A 15,430-nucleotide genomic window follows, 5' to 3' on the forward strand; every position below is an offset into this window, starting at 1 on the left:
CGTTTCTTGTTGCTTCTTCAGACTAATTGTTGTAGGGGGAAGAAAGCTGGAAATGAGCTGGGGGTGGACAAAGCCAGGCAAGTGATAGGTGTATTGAGGTGAGGTGGGGGGTGGGGGTTGGGGGTTGGTTGGCACATGCGTGGACGAAGGCCAGAGATGAAATGGAGACACGCCCAATACGGAGCGAAGAGGAGTGAAATGTAAAGCCGGAGGGTGGGATGCAAGTGGGAGGGGAAAGGGAGCGAGGGAGGGGACAAAGTAGAAATTAGGGATTCAGTGATGGGAAATGTATGTCCGAAAGAGGGGAAAGGAATAGAGTTCTGGTGGGAGGGAGGGTTGGGAGATTGTGGGAGAACTGGATGCACATTGGGATGGGTAGGGCACAGGAAAGCGAGATGGTGGAAATTTGAAGCTAGAGAAGGGGATATAGGTGTAAGGGGGCTGTTCTGCTCTAGTGCTCCTACCACTATTGTATATGACCATCTTAACATCCAGGGATGTTACCTGACCCCGCTGTCATCAGGCAACTGAATCACCCTAACACCAATTAGATAGTGGTCCTGAGCTACCATCAGCCTCATTGGAGACCCTCGGACTATCTTTAATCAAACCTTACTGGAGTTTACCTTGCACTAAACGTTATTACCTTACTGGAGTTTACCTTGCACTAAACGTTATTCCCTTCATCCTGTGTCTGTACACTGTGGACGGCCTAATTTTAATCACTTACAGTCTTTCTGCTGACTGGGCTAGCATGCAACAAAAATACTTTTCACTGTATGTTGGTCCACATAATAAATTAAATAACTGGACCACTGAATTACTCCAGCACTTTGTGTCCTTTTGTGCATTAACCATGATCTGCATTACTTTATTTCAATGCTGACCTGAGACAAACTTTGACAGATGATCCAAATCATTTGTGTCTGTCTTTGTGTGCGTGTGTCTGTGTATGCATGTGTCTGTGTGTGTGCGCGCCTGTTAGTCTGAGTGCCTGCCTGTCTGTGTGTGCGCGCGCCTCTATCTGTGTGCCTGTATTTGTGTGTGTGCGCCTTGTCTGTGTGTGCCTGTCTGTGAGTGTGCCTCTGTCTGTGTGTGCCTCTGCATGCCTGTCTGTGTGTGTGTGCGCCTCTGTGTGTGTGTGCGCCTCTGTGTGTGTGTGTGTGCCTCTGTGTGTGTGTGTGTGTGCCTCTGTCTGTGTGTGTGCCTCTGTGTGTGTGCCTCTGTGTGTGTGTGTGCCTGTCTGTGTGTGTGCCTCTGTGTGTGTGTGTGCGCCTCTGCCTCTGTGTGTGCCTCTGTCTGTCTGTGTCTGTGTGTGTGCGCCTGTGTGCCTCTGTGTGAGTGTGTGCGCCTCTATTTGTGTGCCTGTGCCTGTATTTGTGTGTGTACCTCTATCTGTGTGTGTGTGTACCTCTCTGTGTGTGTGTGTGTTTGTGTCTGTGTGTGTGCTTCTGTCTGTGTGTTTGTGTGTGTGTGTTTGTCTGTGTGCCTGTCTGTGTGTGTGTATTTGTTTGTTTGTGTGTGTTTGTGTCTGTGTGTGTCTGTCTGTGTGTGTGCCTCTGTCTGTGTGTGTGTCTGTCACTCTGTGTGTGTGTCTGTCACTCTGTGTGTGTGTGTCTGTCTGTGTGTGTGCCTCTGTCTGTGTGTGCGCCTCTGCCTCTGTGTGTGTCTGTCTGTCTGTGTCTCTGTGTGTGCGTCTGTGTGTGTGTGCCTCTGTGTGCGCCTGTGTGAGTGTGTGCGCCTCTATTTTTGTGCCTGTGCCTGTATTTGTGTGTGTGTACCTCTATCTGTGTTTGTGTGTACCTCTGTGTGTGTGTGTGTGTACCTCTCTGTGTGTGTGTGTGTCTGTGTGTGTTCAAGTTCAAGTGAGTTTATTGTCATGTGTCCCTGTATAGGACAATGAAATTCTTGCTTTGCTTAAGCACACAGAAAATAGTAGGCATTTACTACAAAACAGATAAATGTGTCCATATACCATGATATAAATATATACACACATGAATAAATAAACTGGTAGTGCAAATAACAGAAAGTGGTTGCTAATAATCAGAGTTTTGTCCGAGCCAGGTTTAATAACCTGATGGCTGAGGGGAAGTAGCTATTCCTGAACCTGGTTGTTGCAGTCTTCAGGCTCCTGTACCTTCTACCTGAAGGTAGCAGGGAGATCAGTGTGTGGCCAGGATGGTGTGGGTCTTTGATGATACTGCCAGCCTTTTTGAGGCAGCGACTGCGATAAAGCCCCTCGATGGAAGGAAGGTCAGAGCCGATGATGGACTGGGCAGTGTTTACTACTTTTTGTAATCTTTTCCTCTCCAGGGCGCTCAAATTTCCGAACCAAGCCACGATGCAACCGGTCAGCATGCTCTCGACTGTGCACCTGTAGAAGTTAGAGAGAGTCTTCCTTGACAATCCGACTCTCCGTAATCTTCTCAGGAAGTAGAGGCGCTGATCAGCTTTTTTGATAATTGCGTTCGTGTTCTCGGACCAGGAAAGATCTTCAGAGATGTGCACCCCCAGGAATTTGAAGTTCTTGACACTTTCAACCATCGACCCGTTGATATAAATGGGGCTGTGGGTCCCCCTCCTACTCCTTCCAAAGTGCACAATCAGTTCCTTGGTTTTGCTGGTGTTCAGGGCCAGGTTATTGCGCTGGCACCATATGGACAGTTGCTCGATCTCTCTTCTGTACTCTCCCCCGTGTGTGCCTCTGTCTGTGTGTTTGTGTGTGTGTGTGTTTGTGTCTGTGTGTGTGTTTGTGTCTGTGTGTGTGTTTGTGTCTGTGTGTGCCTCTGTCTGTGTGTGTGTGTCTGTCACTGTGTGTGTGTCTGTGTGTGTCTCTGTCTGTGTGTGCCTCTGTCTGTGTGTGTGTGTGTGTGTGTCTGTCTGTCACTCTGTGTGTGTGTCTCTGTATCTGTTCCTACCTTCGCATAGCCTCCCCCATTACTTTTTTAGCTTTGCGCGGGCACGGCGACCGCTCACCCCAGATTATAGGGCAGACTCTGCTCCAAAGTTTGCTCTGCTCTATAATCCTTGGCACGCCCCCCACCCCCCCCCCCCCCCCCGCGGGCGCACGTGCCACCAACCGCCGCGCTCGCTCGCATTTCCATATCGTCCACACCACGTGCGTCCCGGATTCCGCGCTCTCTCCCCCGCGCGCGCGCCTCCCCACCCAACCGCCCGGTGCCTGGATCGCGCGCCTCCCCATCCAACCGCCCGGTGCCTGGATCGCGCGCGCCCGCCCGCCCGCCACCGGTGCAACGCGGAGGAGTTTCCATTCGCAACTCACAGACGGGGAAGGTTCAGAATACCTAGCTGATTTGCAGTATCGGAGGAACACACTGAGTCAGGTATAGGATTTGAATATTAGTTTTGCACCCCATTGTCGTTGTTTCAATGCACGCAACAAGTGAGGGTGAACTTCAGATTGAAGTTCAAAAAAGCAGAAGCGGCCGCAAGTGCCCTCCCCCCCTCCCCTCGGTTGCACCGTTGGACTCGCCGGTAAATGGCGCGAAAACTGAGAACGGCGCGAGTGCAAAGCTGGGACTAACGCCGGGTGCAGGGTCGAGAGCGGGAAGTACAACGCCGGGAATAACGCCGGGTACGGGGAGTGCATCGCTGCCAAGAACGCTGGTGCGGGGAGTATAACGCCGGGTACGGGCAAGTGCAACGGGGGTAACTTCTGGTGCCCAGTGGGTGCAACGCCGGCAATAACTTCAGGTGCCGAGAGGGTGCGAGTAGTTGCAGCGCCGGCAGTAAAGCTGAGTGTTGGTGGGTGTAGCGCCGGGAGTAACGTCGGGTGTGTGTGGGTGCAATGCCAGGTGCGAGTGGGTGCAGTGCCGGGAGTAACGTTGAGTGTGTGTGGGTGCAATGCCAGGTGCAGTGCGGGGAGTAACGTTGAGTGTGTGTGGGTGCAGTGCGGGGAGTAACGCGGGATGCCGGTGAATGCAACGTCGGGAGTAAACTGGGTGTGTGTGGGTGCAACACTGGGTGTATGGGTGCAACGCCGGGCACCGAGTGGGTACAGCACCGGGTGTGGGGTGGGCACAGTGTTGCTGGGGAGAGGATGATGTGGGCGGGAGGCTTGGAGCACATTTGGGGCGAGAATGACTGATATGTAAAGGGAGGAGAGATGTCCAAAAGGCTGAAACACTGGACTCGGCAGGGTGGTCCGAGTGGACATTTGTGAGCTTGTCTTCGAGGGCATCAGGGCCGGAGACAGAAATAACTTTAGTTGTTTGAATCTTGTGCAAAACAAAATGTTGGAGGAACAGAGCGGGCCAGGGAACATTTGTGGAGGGAATAGATGGGCAACGTTTCGGGTTGGATCCTTCTTTCAGATTCAGACCTAACCCGCTGAGTTACTCCAGCACTTTGTGTTTTGACCTCGTGGGTTCATTGGTTTCTGTGATTTGCACTTTAGTCGGGGTAAATGACAAGCAAAAACAATAGAAGTTGATTGTCAACAAGAGTGAGTAAGGAGTGGTCGAAGACTGACGTGGGCGATCTGTTGGGAGCTGGCATGAGTCCTATGGGCCGAATGGCCTACTTTGTTTCAAAGTAAGTAAATAAAAAAGAAGGGTTTCGGCCCGAAACGTCGCCTATTTCCTTCGCTCCATAGATGCTGCTGCACCCGCTGAGTTTCCCCAGCAATTTTGTGTACCTTAAATAAATATAAAGATGTGCACCATGTTTGTGCAGTGGGAGTTTGTGTTTTGCATTTGGGCATATTGTGAGGTTGATGTTGTGAGAAAGGATGAGATATTGGATGGCTAGTTTTGTTTTGGGGATTACGCAGTGCCCTCCATAATGTTTGGGACAACGATTATTTATTTGCCTCTGTACTCCACAATTTGAGATTGTTAATAGAAAAAAACACATGTAGTTAAAGTGCACTTTGTCAAATTTTAATAAAGGTAATTTTTATACATTTTATTTTCACCATGTAGAAATTACAGAAGTAATTACATAGTCCCCCATTTCAGGGCACCATAATGTTTGGGACACAGCAATGTAATTTAAATGAAAGTAGTCATGTTTAGTATTTTGTTGCATATCCTTTGCATGCACTGACTGCTTGAAGTCTGCGATTCATGGACATCACCAGTTGCTGGTTTTTTTCTCTGGTGATGCTCTGCCAGGCCTGTATTGCAGCCATCTTTAGCTTATGCTTGTTTTGGGGGCTAGTCCCCTTCAGTTTTCTTCAGCATATAAAAGGCATGCTCAATCGGATTCAGATTGGGTGATTGACTTGACCACTCAAGAATTGACCATTTAAAAAAAAAAAACCCTTTGTTACTTTAGCAGTATGTTTGGGATCATTGTCTTGCTGTAGAATGAAATGCTGGCCAATGAGTTTTCAGGCATTTGTTTGAACTTGAGCAGATTGGATGTGACTATACACCAACTGCTTAGAATTCATCAGCAGTTGTATCATCAATGAAGATAAGTGAGCCAGTACATTCAGCAGCCACACATGCCCACGCCATAACATCCCCATCACCGTGTTTCACAGATGCGGTGGAATGCTTCGGATCTTGGGCAGTTCCTTCTCTCCTCCATGCTTTGCTCTTGCCATCACTCTGATATAAGTTAATCTTTGCCTCATCTGTCCACAAGACCTTTTTCCAGAACTGTGGTTGATCTTTTAAGTACTTCTTGGCAAACTAACCTGGCCATCCTAATTTTGCGGCTAACCAGTGGTTTGCACCTTGCAGTGCAGCCTCTGTATTTCTGTTCATGAAATCTTCTGCGGACAGTGGTCATTGACAAATCCACACCCGACTCCTGAAGTGTTTCTGATGTGTCGGACAAGTGTTTGGAGGTTTTTCTTTATTAGAGAGAATTCTTCTGAGATCAGCTGTGAAGGTCTTCCTTGGCCTGCCTCTTTCCCCTTTTACCCCCCCCCCCCCCCCCCAATCTTTACACATCCTCAATCCTTTCCACTCGTTACTTTAATTTAACGTTCCATGTATTTTGTGTATAATGACTGGTGGCAGATCAATTTCCCTCCTGGGATAAAGTTATATTGTATCGTATTGCACCGTGTAGCTGTGAGAGTTGATCGCAGAAGGCATTGCAGTTTGCTGTAAAGGTTGGAGGTTGGGGCTGATTGACTCATTTCCCGAGGTCTCAATAGGCTCCACTTGTTCTGCTTTGAGATATACATTGTCGGTCATTTATCACTGTCGTCTTGCCATCTCCCTGACTCGGCTGAAGGGAAATGAGTTTTTGCAAATTCGGTACTCGTTTTTCAAAAGTTAGTCAGGTGCAGCGAGTTGTGGAAATCATAGTCATCCATTATTTACAGTCGGCTGGTTACAATGTGATTCCCTTCCTAGCCTGAGGCCACAACTTAAGATCAAAAGAGGGATAATTTGCTGGAATGATCAACAAAGATTATTTTACTGAGCAATCGGGTTCATTTGCAGCAGTCCATATGAACTTCCTGCCTGATGTGTTTTCCTGTAAATTCCAGGGACGGAGAGATGGCCGAGACCAGGAACAATGAGGTGGCGGCGCCCAGGATGGCCGGGCTCAGGAATGGTGACATGTCCGGGCACAGGAATGGTGACATGGCCGGGCTGAGGAATGGTGAGGCCACCGGGCCAAGGAACGGTGAGATGGCCGGAGCCAGGAACGGTGAAATGCATGACCTGAATGAGCTCATTACAGCCAGCATGCTGGAGGAGGAGAGGCAGCTGGAAGAGGAAGGTCAGGAAGAAGTGAAGAAGCTGATGGAACAGGTATGGAGACACAAGATCATAAGTGATAGGAGCAGAATTAGGTATTCGGCCCATCAAGTCTACTCCGCCATTCAATCATGGCTGATCTATATCTCCCTCCTAACCCCATTCCCATACTAATGAAGAATCTATCTCTGCCTTAAAAAATATCCGCCGACTTGGCCACCACAGCCTTCTGTGGCATAGTCACCACCCGCTGACTAAAGAAATATCTCCTTCCTAAAAGAACTTCCTTTAATTCTGAGGCTATGACGTCTAGTCCTAGACTTCCACTAGTGAAAACATCCTCTTCATATTCAATGGACAGCAGATGCTGGAATACTGAGCAAGTGCTAGAGGAAGTTAGCAGGTCAGGCAGCATCTGTGGACAAAGTAGCCAGATGGCGTTTCGGGTTAGAATCCCCCTTCAGACTGATGAAGTGCGAAGAAAGTTGGAAACGAAAGGAAGAGGTGGAGCAAAGACTAGCAAGTGGTTGGTGGATATGGGTGGGGAGCGGAGGGGTGATGGGCAAATGGATGGAGATAATGACAAAGACTAGAGGTGCAATGGAAAGAAAAAAACAATGCAGTAAAGTGTACAGCTGGAGGGAGGGGTGAAAGGGAAATGGGGATGAAGTGGGTGGGGATGGGAGATGAGCAGGAGGGGCGGGGAAGTACAGGGTGATGAGCAGTGGGAGAAATTTGTGCATGATGGGGATGGGAGTGGATGGTAGATGGTGGATTGGTTTACTTGGGTAATTCAGTGTTCACATCGTTGGGTTGTAGATTACCCAAGTAGACTATGATGGAACAGTTAGTTTAAGTTGTAATGTTATCTACACTTCCAGCTGCTGCAAAACATGGGTGATTTGGCCCATCATTCCTTTAATGGAAACTTGCAGCACTTTCAACCATGTTCATTAGACAGGATTTGGTGCTACGAAGATGCAAGTAACTGTTGATGTTGGGATCTTAAGCAAAACGCAAAGTGCTGGTGACTGGTCACTGAGAACTGGGATTAAATGACCTGCTGAGTCATTTCAGCAATTTGTGTTTTGCTCGAGATTTGGTGGTAGCTCCGATCTGCGGAAAGATTCATGTATAAAAAGAGTCGTATATTCATAAATTAATCATGTGACTCAATTACTGTTTTAGCGATGAGTAAAGCTAGAAATGATTCAATGCATTGCCGTATTTATCTTGTTTTTTATCTTGAATCTCCTGCTGACACTATTTTCAGGCCAAAATGTTTTGGGAAAAAGATTCGCGGGAAATGCGTTATAAGCGATTGCAGCATTTGCTGGAGAAGAGCAATGTTTACTCCAAGTTCTTGCTGATGAAGATGGAGCAGCAGCAGCTGCAGGTAAGAATTCTTGTTTTATTTTATCAGCCTTCAGGGCACATTGCCACTAGGGAGGAACATGAAGTGAAATGTTCAATAATAAGTGGTTTGTCCTAAACTGAAATGCCCTAGATCACACCTGAATGGTTAGCCTATGCGTACCTTATAACAGGTCAAGTGATGCTTCCAATGTTTCCATATCCTACAGTTTGACTCATTTGTTAGTTTAGGGATACAGCACGGAAACAGGCCCTTCGGCCCACTGAGTCCATGCTGTCCAGCGATCCCCACACACTAGCACTATCCTACACACACACTAGGGACAGTTTACAATTTTACCAAGCCAATTAACTTACAGACCTGTATGTCTTTGAGGTGTGGGAGGAAAGTGGAGCACCCGGTGCAAATCCACGCAGGTCACGGGGGAAAGGTACAAACTCCGTATTGACAGAGCCTGTAGTTGGGATCGAACCCGGATCTCTGGCATTGTAAGGCAGCAATACCATTGCGCTACCGTGGCACACTTATTGATGTTGTTTTCATCAACATGAATTATGTGAATTAAATGGAAGGCTAGAGAACATGGTGAGAATATGTGTACGCAGACTGAAGGAGCAGATTGAAGGGACAAAGCAGCCTGTTTAATGGAGACGCAAGATGCTGTAATCTTGAGCTGAATACCAAGTGCTGGAGTAAATTGGTTCTGAGTTCTGCTGACTCGGGTCTAAAGAAGGGTCCCGACTGGAAACATCGTCCTTCCATAGATGCCATCTTACCCGCTAAGGTGCTCCAGCACTTCATATTTTGCTCAAGCAGCCTGTTCATGTCTGTGCACACCTACATTGAAGGCATCATTGTGCACCCCTCACAGGTGTCCGATAACTACTTTAATTTTGTCGTTAGGTGGAATAATTTGCTGTTTCAGGACTCCTTATCTTTATTTTGTCTAATCCATCTGGCCTTTTTGCATTTGCTAGCTAATAAGCATTGTGGCGCCAAGCTTATGCAGAATTGGGTCGTTAGCTAGTTCTGTACTGTTTGAATAGACCGAGAAACATTTAACCAGGCCCCTATTTCTGTTTAATGTACAGTGCCCTCACTTGAAAACTGTGTTTAAAGCAGAGCCAAGTAGTGCTTTCTTTCTACTCTTACGGTATGTACATGAGAATCAGCATTCAAAGGGAATTTCTTTGAAGCTTTGGGTGTGGACTTCAGAAGGAGATCAATTGTTTTAGCCTGAGAAGAGTCACGTGTTGTTGCTCCTTCCTTTGTTGACGGGGCGTTTTAAATGATTTTAAAAAAAAATACACCGAGGTATTTAAAAAGATTAAAATAATCCTGTCATATTCAATTACTGGAACGATTGTTCCTTTTTTGTTAAACAGGAACAGAAAAGGAAAGAGAAGCTTGAAAAAAAGAAAAAGTTGCTGGTAAGGGTTCAAGAAATATGTACATGCAATGTGAAGCTGGGGCATTATTTATCTCTATTCAATAAAGTTGGAGTCAGAGTCTTACTGCACAGAAACGAGCTCTTCGGCCTACCGAATACGTGCTAACCAGCAACGGTCTATCTACGCTCATCCTACATTTAACTCTGCCCCCACCCTTCTCCACAACTCGTATTGCCTATTGGAATATGGGCCAAATGCAGGCGGGTGGGACTGCTGTAGAAGGGGCATGTTGGTTGGTGTGGGCAAGTTGGGCCGAAGGGGCTGTTCCCATGCTGTATGACGATAACTCTTCAGATTCTACCTCTTTCCACACAATGGGCGGGGGGGGCAAATTAACCTACAAACCTGCATGTTTTGGGGGCGTGGGTGATAACAGGAGCACCTGGAGAAAACTCGTGTTCACAGGAAGAAAGTAAACTTCTTACCGACAGCACCTGTAGTTAAGGTCGAATCTGGGTCTCTGGCCCTGTAAGGCAGCTACTCTACCGCTGCGCCACTGTGCCGCCCTAAGGTGTCGCCTTGAATTGCTGCGGTCCCTGTGATGAAGCTGGAACAGTGCAGTGTGGTTGTATACCTGTGGGAAGGAACTGCAGATGCGGGTTTAAACCGAAAATAGATACAAAATGCTGGAGTAACTCAGCGGGACAGGCAGCATCTCTGGAGAGAAGTAATGGGTTACGTTTCGGAAGGGTCTCAACCCGAAACGTCACCTATTCCTTCTCTCCAGAGATGCTGCCTTTTCTGCTGAGTTACTCCAGCATTTTGTGTCTATCTGTGGCTTTATACCTGATTGCGCAAAAATACAAACAGGAATGTCACTGGGTCATGTCAGGGTTAATTGCGAGTCGACCACATTGCTGTGGTTCTGAAGATGCTATCGTTTGGACTAATTAACTATTTCCTTCCCTAAAGCCACGTAGTGTCTCAGCGAATTAGACTATTTTGATGATATTTTAACCGCGAAGCCCAAGCTGTCACTTTGGATTGTTCCATGCAGCATTGCTGTTGAAGTTATTATCAAAGTAAAAGTACTATCTCCAGGAACTTAACATCATATTCAGATTTTGCGATTTTTCATTAATGTGGTCGTGCCCAACGTTCCTCCTTGTTTCTTCCAGAATTTAACAGAAACCTGTAACTCGCATCAGGTTTAGTTTAGAGATACAGCGCAGAAACAGGCCCTTCGGCCAGCGATCCCCGCACACTGACACTATCCTACATGCACTAGGGACAGTTTACGATTTTACCAAGCCTACAAACCTGTAGGTCTTTGGCCTTTCTCAGAATTTCCCAATTTTTTTCATTGTGCACCTGGTTTTTAAACTTTTTAGCTTAAGTGGGGATCTGTATGTTTTCGATAATGAAGACGTAGCTTATTATGGTGTTAGATTGTTTTCATAAAATTGCATAACACAGAAACGACCCTTTTAGCCCATCGTGTCCACACCACAGTTTTTGCCCATCTAAATCCCATTGGATCAAATCAGGACTATCCTTCTGTGTCTTGCCTATTGCAAACGTGTGTCTCGATGCCTCTTAAACATATTATTGTATATGGCTCCAACACCACCTCTGGCTGCAAATTTCAGATGTCAACTGTGCTCTCTCTATAAATATATATATATATATAAATAAAATTACCTCAACTATCCCTTTTTTTATCTCCCACCTCTCGCCTTAAAACTGTCCTTATGATTTGAATACCGTGGGAAGCAAATTTTGCCTACCCTTTCTATGTCTCAATCTATCACTCTAAGAGGAAAACTTGACTGAAATCTCTATGAACTATGTGGTTGAATGAACTGGAATTGTGCAGGGTGGTGAAGACCATTGTGATTGCTGATCTGCTGCATAAACGTTCAGTTGTGCCCAAGCAGTCGGTATGCATTTGAGCATTTCGCCTTTTCTTTGTTCTGGGGCAAGTGTGCTGCCAAACCCTTCTCTCTTGAGGTTGAGTTTGGGAGATTAATGACCATTTGACCCAGAATTTATTGGAGGTGAGTTGGAAATCTGAAATGGGAGTTTGATTCGGTATATTTTGTGCAGGATGATAGACGCAATCGATTGATTTTTATTGGAGGGGGGAGGGGGTGTGGTGGTGTGGAGTAGGGGTGTTGGTTTGCTGGGAATGGTTGTAGGTGAAAGATTGATAATGTGGAAAGAAGCCTGTAGAATTGAACACTTGTCCAGAATTTATTGAGGGATCGGGTGGAAATCTGAAGCAGTTGATCCAGTAGAGTTTATGCAAGATGAAATCGGAACAAAACTGTTTTTGGAGGAGGGTACACAAAAATGCTGGAGAAGCTCAGCGGGTGCAGCAGTATCTATGGAGCGAAGGAAATAGGCGACGTTTCGGGCCGAAACCCTTCTTCAGACTGATAGGTGGGGGGGAGAAGGAAGGAAAAAGGGAGGAGGAGGAGCCCGAGGGCGGGGGGATGGGAGGAGACAGCTCGAGGGTTAAGGAAGAGGAGGAGACAGCAAGGGCTAGCAAAACTGGGAGAATTCAACGTTCATGCCATCCGGACGCAAGCAACCCAGGCGGAATATGAGGTGCTGTTCCTCCAATTTCCGGTGTTGCTCACTCTGGCAATGGAGGAGACCCAGGACAGAGAGGTCGGATTGGGAATGGGAGGGGCAGTTGAAATGCTGAGCCACCGGGAGTTCAGGTAGGTTATTGCGGACTGAGCGGAGGTGTTCGGCGAAACGATCGCCCAACCTCCGCTTAGTCTCCCCGATGTAAATCAGCTGACATCTAGAGCAGCGGATGCAGTAGATGAGGTTGGTGGAGATACAGGTGAACCTTTGTCGCACCTGGAACGACTGCTTGGGTCCTTGAATGGGAGTCGAGGGGGGAGGTGAAGTTCCTTCTTGAACACATGTTTTTGGAGGAGAGTGGGGGGGAGAGGGAAGTGTTGCTGGAAAGGATTGGAAGTGAAAGATTGACGATGTGGGTGTCAAAGCTGCAGATTTGACGACTCGTTTTGTATGTTTAAAGGTGCAGGGAAAAAACTTGTCACTAGAAGACACAAAAACAGGTATGTATGTGTTTTAAATACTACATCGATCTTGTTGAATAGTTTGCTCTTGGGAACACCTTTTAGTTGAGTCCAGATAATTTAGTTTAGTTATACAGCACTGAAACAGGCCCTTCGGCCCACCGAATCTGCACCGACCAGTGATCCCCGCACCTTAGCACTATCATACACACTAGGGACAATTTACACTTATACCAATCCAACTATCCTACAAATATGTACGTCTTTGGAGGGTGGGAGTAAACTGAAGATCTCAAAGAAATCCCACGCAGTCACGGGGAGAACTTACAAACTCTGTACAGACAGCACCCGTAGTCAGAATCGAACCCGGGTCTCCTGCGCTGCAAGGCAACAACTCTATCCCTGCGCCAACATGTCGCCCTGGGTTAGTCATATTAACCCAGGTAAAAGTGTGAATCGTTTGTTGTGATACACCAATGTTCTTGATTTTAAAAAAATAATAGGTTTACTTCCTGTTTCCGATTTAATAAGTTCACCGTTATAATGGTATTGATAATTAGTGCCCTAAAGCTGGAGGAGTTTGGTTACATCTAATTGGATCTCATTATTTGATACCAATTGTTTGAAACATCCCAAATGAGTTTTTAACCAGCTTATTGACTGATACCTCTACCTTTAAGGATGTGTGTGTGTGTGTGTGTACACTGCAAGTCTCTTTCAATTCTTCCACACCACTCAATATCCTGCCATTTACTATATGTTCTCTTGCCTTGTTGAACTTCCTCAAGAACATTACTTTGTATTTCTCTGGATTAAATTCCACTCGTCACTTTGCAACCAGTACATCTGCATCCTCTTATAGTCAAAGCTTTCAATCGTACGAACAAACTTTGTTTCATCTGAACACTTCTTCATTATCCCCTGCATTATGGTTAAAATGAGTGAACTGGTACAGAAAGGAAAGTTGGCGATCTCAGGACTTGCTGCATCTTCTGCCGAGTGAATCCAAGATGCAAATTCAGAATTGTTTTCAGTTTAAGGAAAAATAATTACTTTGCAGTCTTTAAGTATTTTTTTCTGGAAAGACCATCTGCATTCTTTATTTGAGGGAGAAGGGTCTCAACCCAAAACGTCGCCCATTCCTTCTCTCCACAGATGCTGCCAGTCCCACTGAGTTACTCCAGCATTTTGTTTCTACCTGCAATCTTGTTAACTTGGCCTGGCATTGCTCGGGTTAACAAATGTCGTGCTTGCCTTTTCTCATTTGCTGTGACAAGATGTGAATGCTTTTCCATTCCCTTGATCCTGGATGCAAATAATGTTGTTTTTTTTGTTTTGTTTTTTAATTCATTCTTTATTTCGAACAGAATAAAAGAATAAAAAGCAAGTGTGAAACAGCATACAAAAAACAAAACAAGAATATTTATAAAGTGCCATAAACAATATCTATAAATAAATGAAATCGTATGTGTCCGAAAAGGAGCAGGAAGAAGCCAAAGCTTATTAATTCCCACCCCTTATTCAACTGCTTATAACTATCTCAAGTTCAAGTTCAAGTGAGTTTATTGTCATGTGTCCCTGTATAGGACAATGAAATTCTTGCTTTGCTTAAGCACACAGAAAATAGTAGGCATTTACTACAAAACAGATAAATGTGTCCATATACCATGATATAAATATATACACACATGAATAAATAAACTGGTAAAGTGCAAATAACAGAAAGTGGTTATTAATAATCAGAGTTTTGTCCGAGCAAGGTTTAATAGCCTGATGGCTGTGGGGAAGTAGCTATTCCTGAACCTGGTTGTTGCAGTCTTCAGGCTCCTGTACCTTCTACCTGAAGGTAGCAGGGAGATGAGTGTGTGGCCAGGATGGTGTGGGTCTTTGATGATACTGCCAGCCTTTTTGAGGCAGCGACTGCGATAAATCCCCTCGATGGAAGGAAGGTCAGAGCCGATGATGGACTGGGCAGTGTTTACTACTTTTTGTAGTCTTTTCTTATACAAATATAGCAGCTATATGTACACCATATGTACACCAGTAGCTATATGTACACCAAATTATTTACATTTATACACTAATCAAATATTTACAAAGCCATACAAAAAAGAGAGAGAAAAATAAAAAAGAAAAGAAAAAACCCTCATATACTATACAGTATCTTAGTCATATATGTACGGCTGGCGACCGGAAGGTAGCCGGTTCGAATCCCGCTTGGAGTGCATACTGTCGTTGTGTCCTTGGGCAAGACACTTCACCCACCTTTGCCTGTGTGTGAGTGATTGGTGGTGGTCGGAGGGGCCGTAGGCGCAGATTAGCAGCCATGCTTCCGTCAGTCTGCCCCAGGGCAGCTGTGGCTACAGAAGTAGCTCACCACCACCGAGTGTGACTGAGGAGTGAATGAATAATGCGATGTAAAGCGCCTTGAGTATTCTAGAAAGGTGCTATATAAATCCCATCCATTATATATGCAACCCATCACCCTATAATCACCCTTCCCAATACAATCAGTATAACAAATATCCCACTCACAATCACCGATCCTCATCCCAATATCCTTTTAAACATGTTTTTGTACATCTTTTTAAACTGAATTGTGTTTGTGCTAAGTTTTATCTCCTGTTCCAGACCATTCCACAAATTCACACCACAGATTGCTATGCACATACTTTTAAGAGTTGTTCTGACATTGAGTTTTTTAAAATTATGTTCCCCTCTCAAATTATACCCACCATGTCTTTCCATAAACAGTTTTTGTATATTTGAATTTTGTATGTTTGAAGATTCAGTGGGCATTACATGAAATCCCTCTGCCTTATTTTGATCTTATCGGGTTTGGGGTGTTTTTTTCGTGTCGTAGAGCATGCTCACTATTCCAAGATCCTGGCGGGTAAATAAGTTTCTACCTGATTTTTT

General features: G+C 45.7%; 1 protein-coding gene across 5 annotated transcripts in view; it reads left to right on the forward strand.

Annotated features, from left to right (window-relative positions):
- Window positions 1-3,232: 3,232 nt before the first annotated feature.
- hells (helicase, lymphoid specific) overlaps window positions 3,233-15,430 on the forward strand; it is a 45,207-nt gene continuing 33,009 nt past the window's right edge. For 2 of the 5 annotated variants that reach the window (XM_033034441.1, XM_033034445.1), the window contains exons 1-5: window positions 3,429-3,768; window positions 6,476-6,743; window positions 7,963-8,085; window positions 9,450-9,494; window positions 12,511-12,550. In XM_033034441.1, coding sequence (XP_032890332.1) covers window positions 6,486-6,743; window positions 7,963-8,085; window positions 9,450-9,494; window positions 12,511-12,550 — 466 coding nt within the window. In that variant the 5' untranslated portion in view covers window positions 3,429-3,768; window positions 6,476-6,485. Of the gene's footprint in view, window positions 3,348-3,428; window positions 3,769-6,475; window positions 6,744-7,962; window positions 8,086-9,449; window positions 9,495-12,510; window positions 12,551-15,430 lie in introns of those variants that run through there. The other 3 variants (XM_033034444.1, XM_033034442.1, XM_033034443.1) reach the window with 3 other exon arrangements.

The sequence above is a fragment of the Amblyraja radiata genome, chromosome 15 (genome assembly GCF_010909765.2).
Source record: "Amblyraja radiata isolate CabotCenter1 chromosome 15, sAmbRad1.1.pri, whole genome shotgun sequence".
NCBI classification, from domain to species: Eukaryota; Metazoa; Chordata; class Chondrichthyes; order Rajiformes; family Rajidae; genus Amblyraja; species Amblyraja radiata.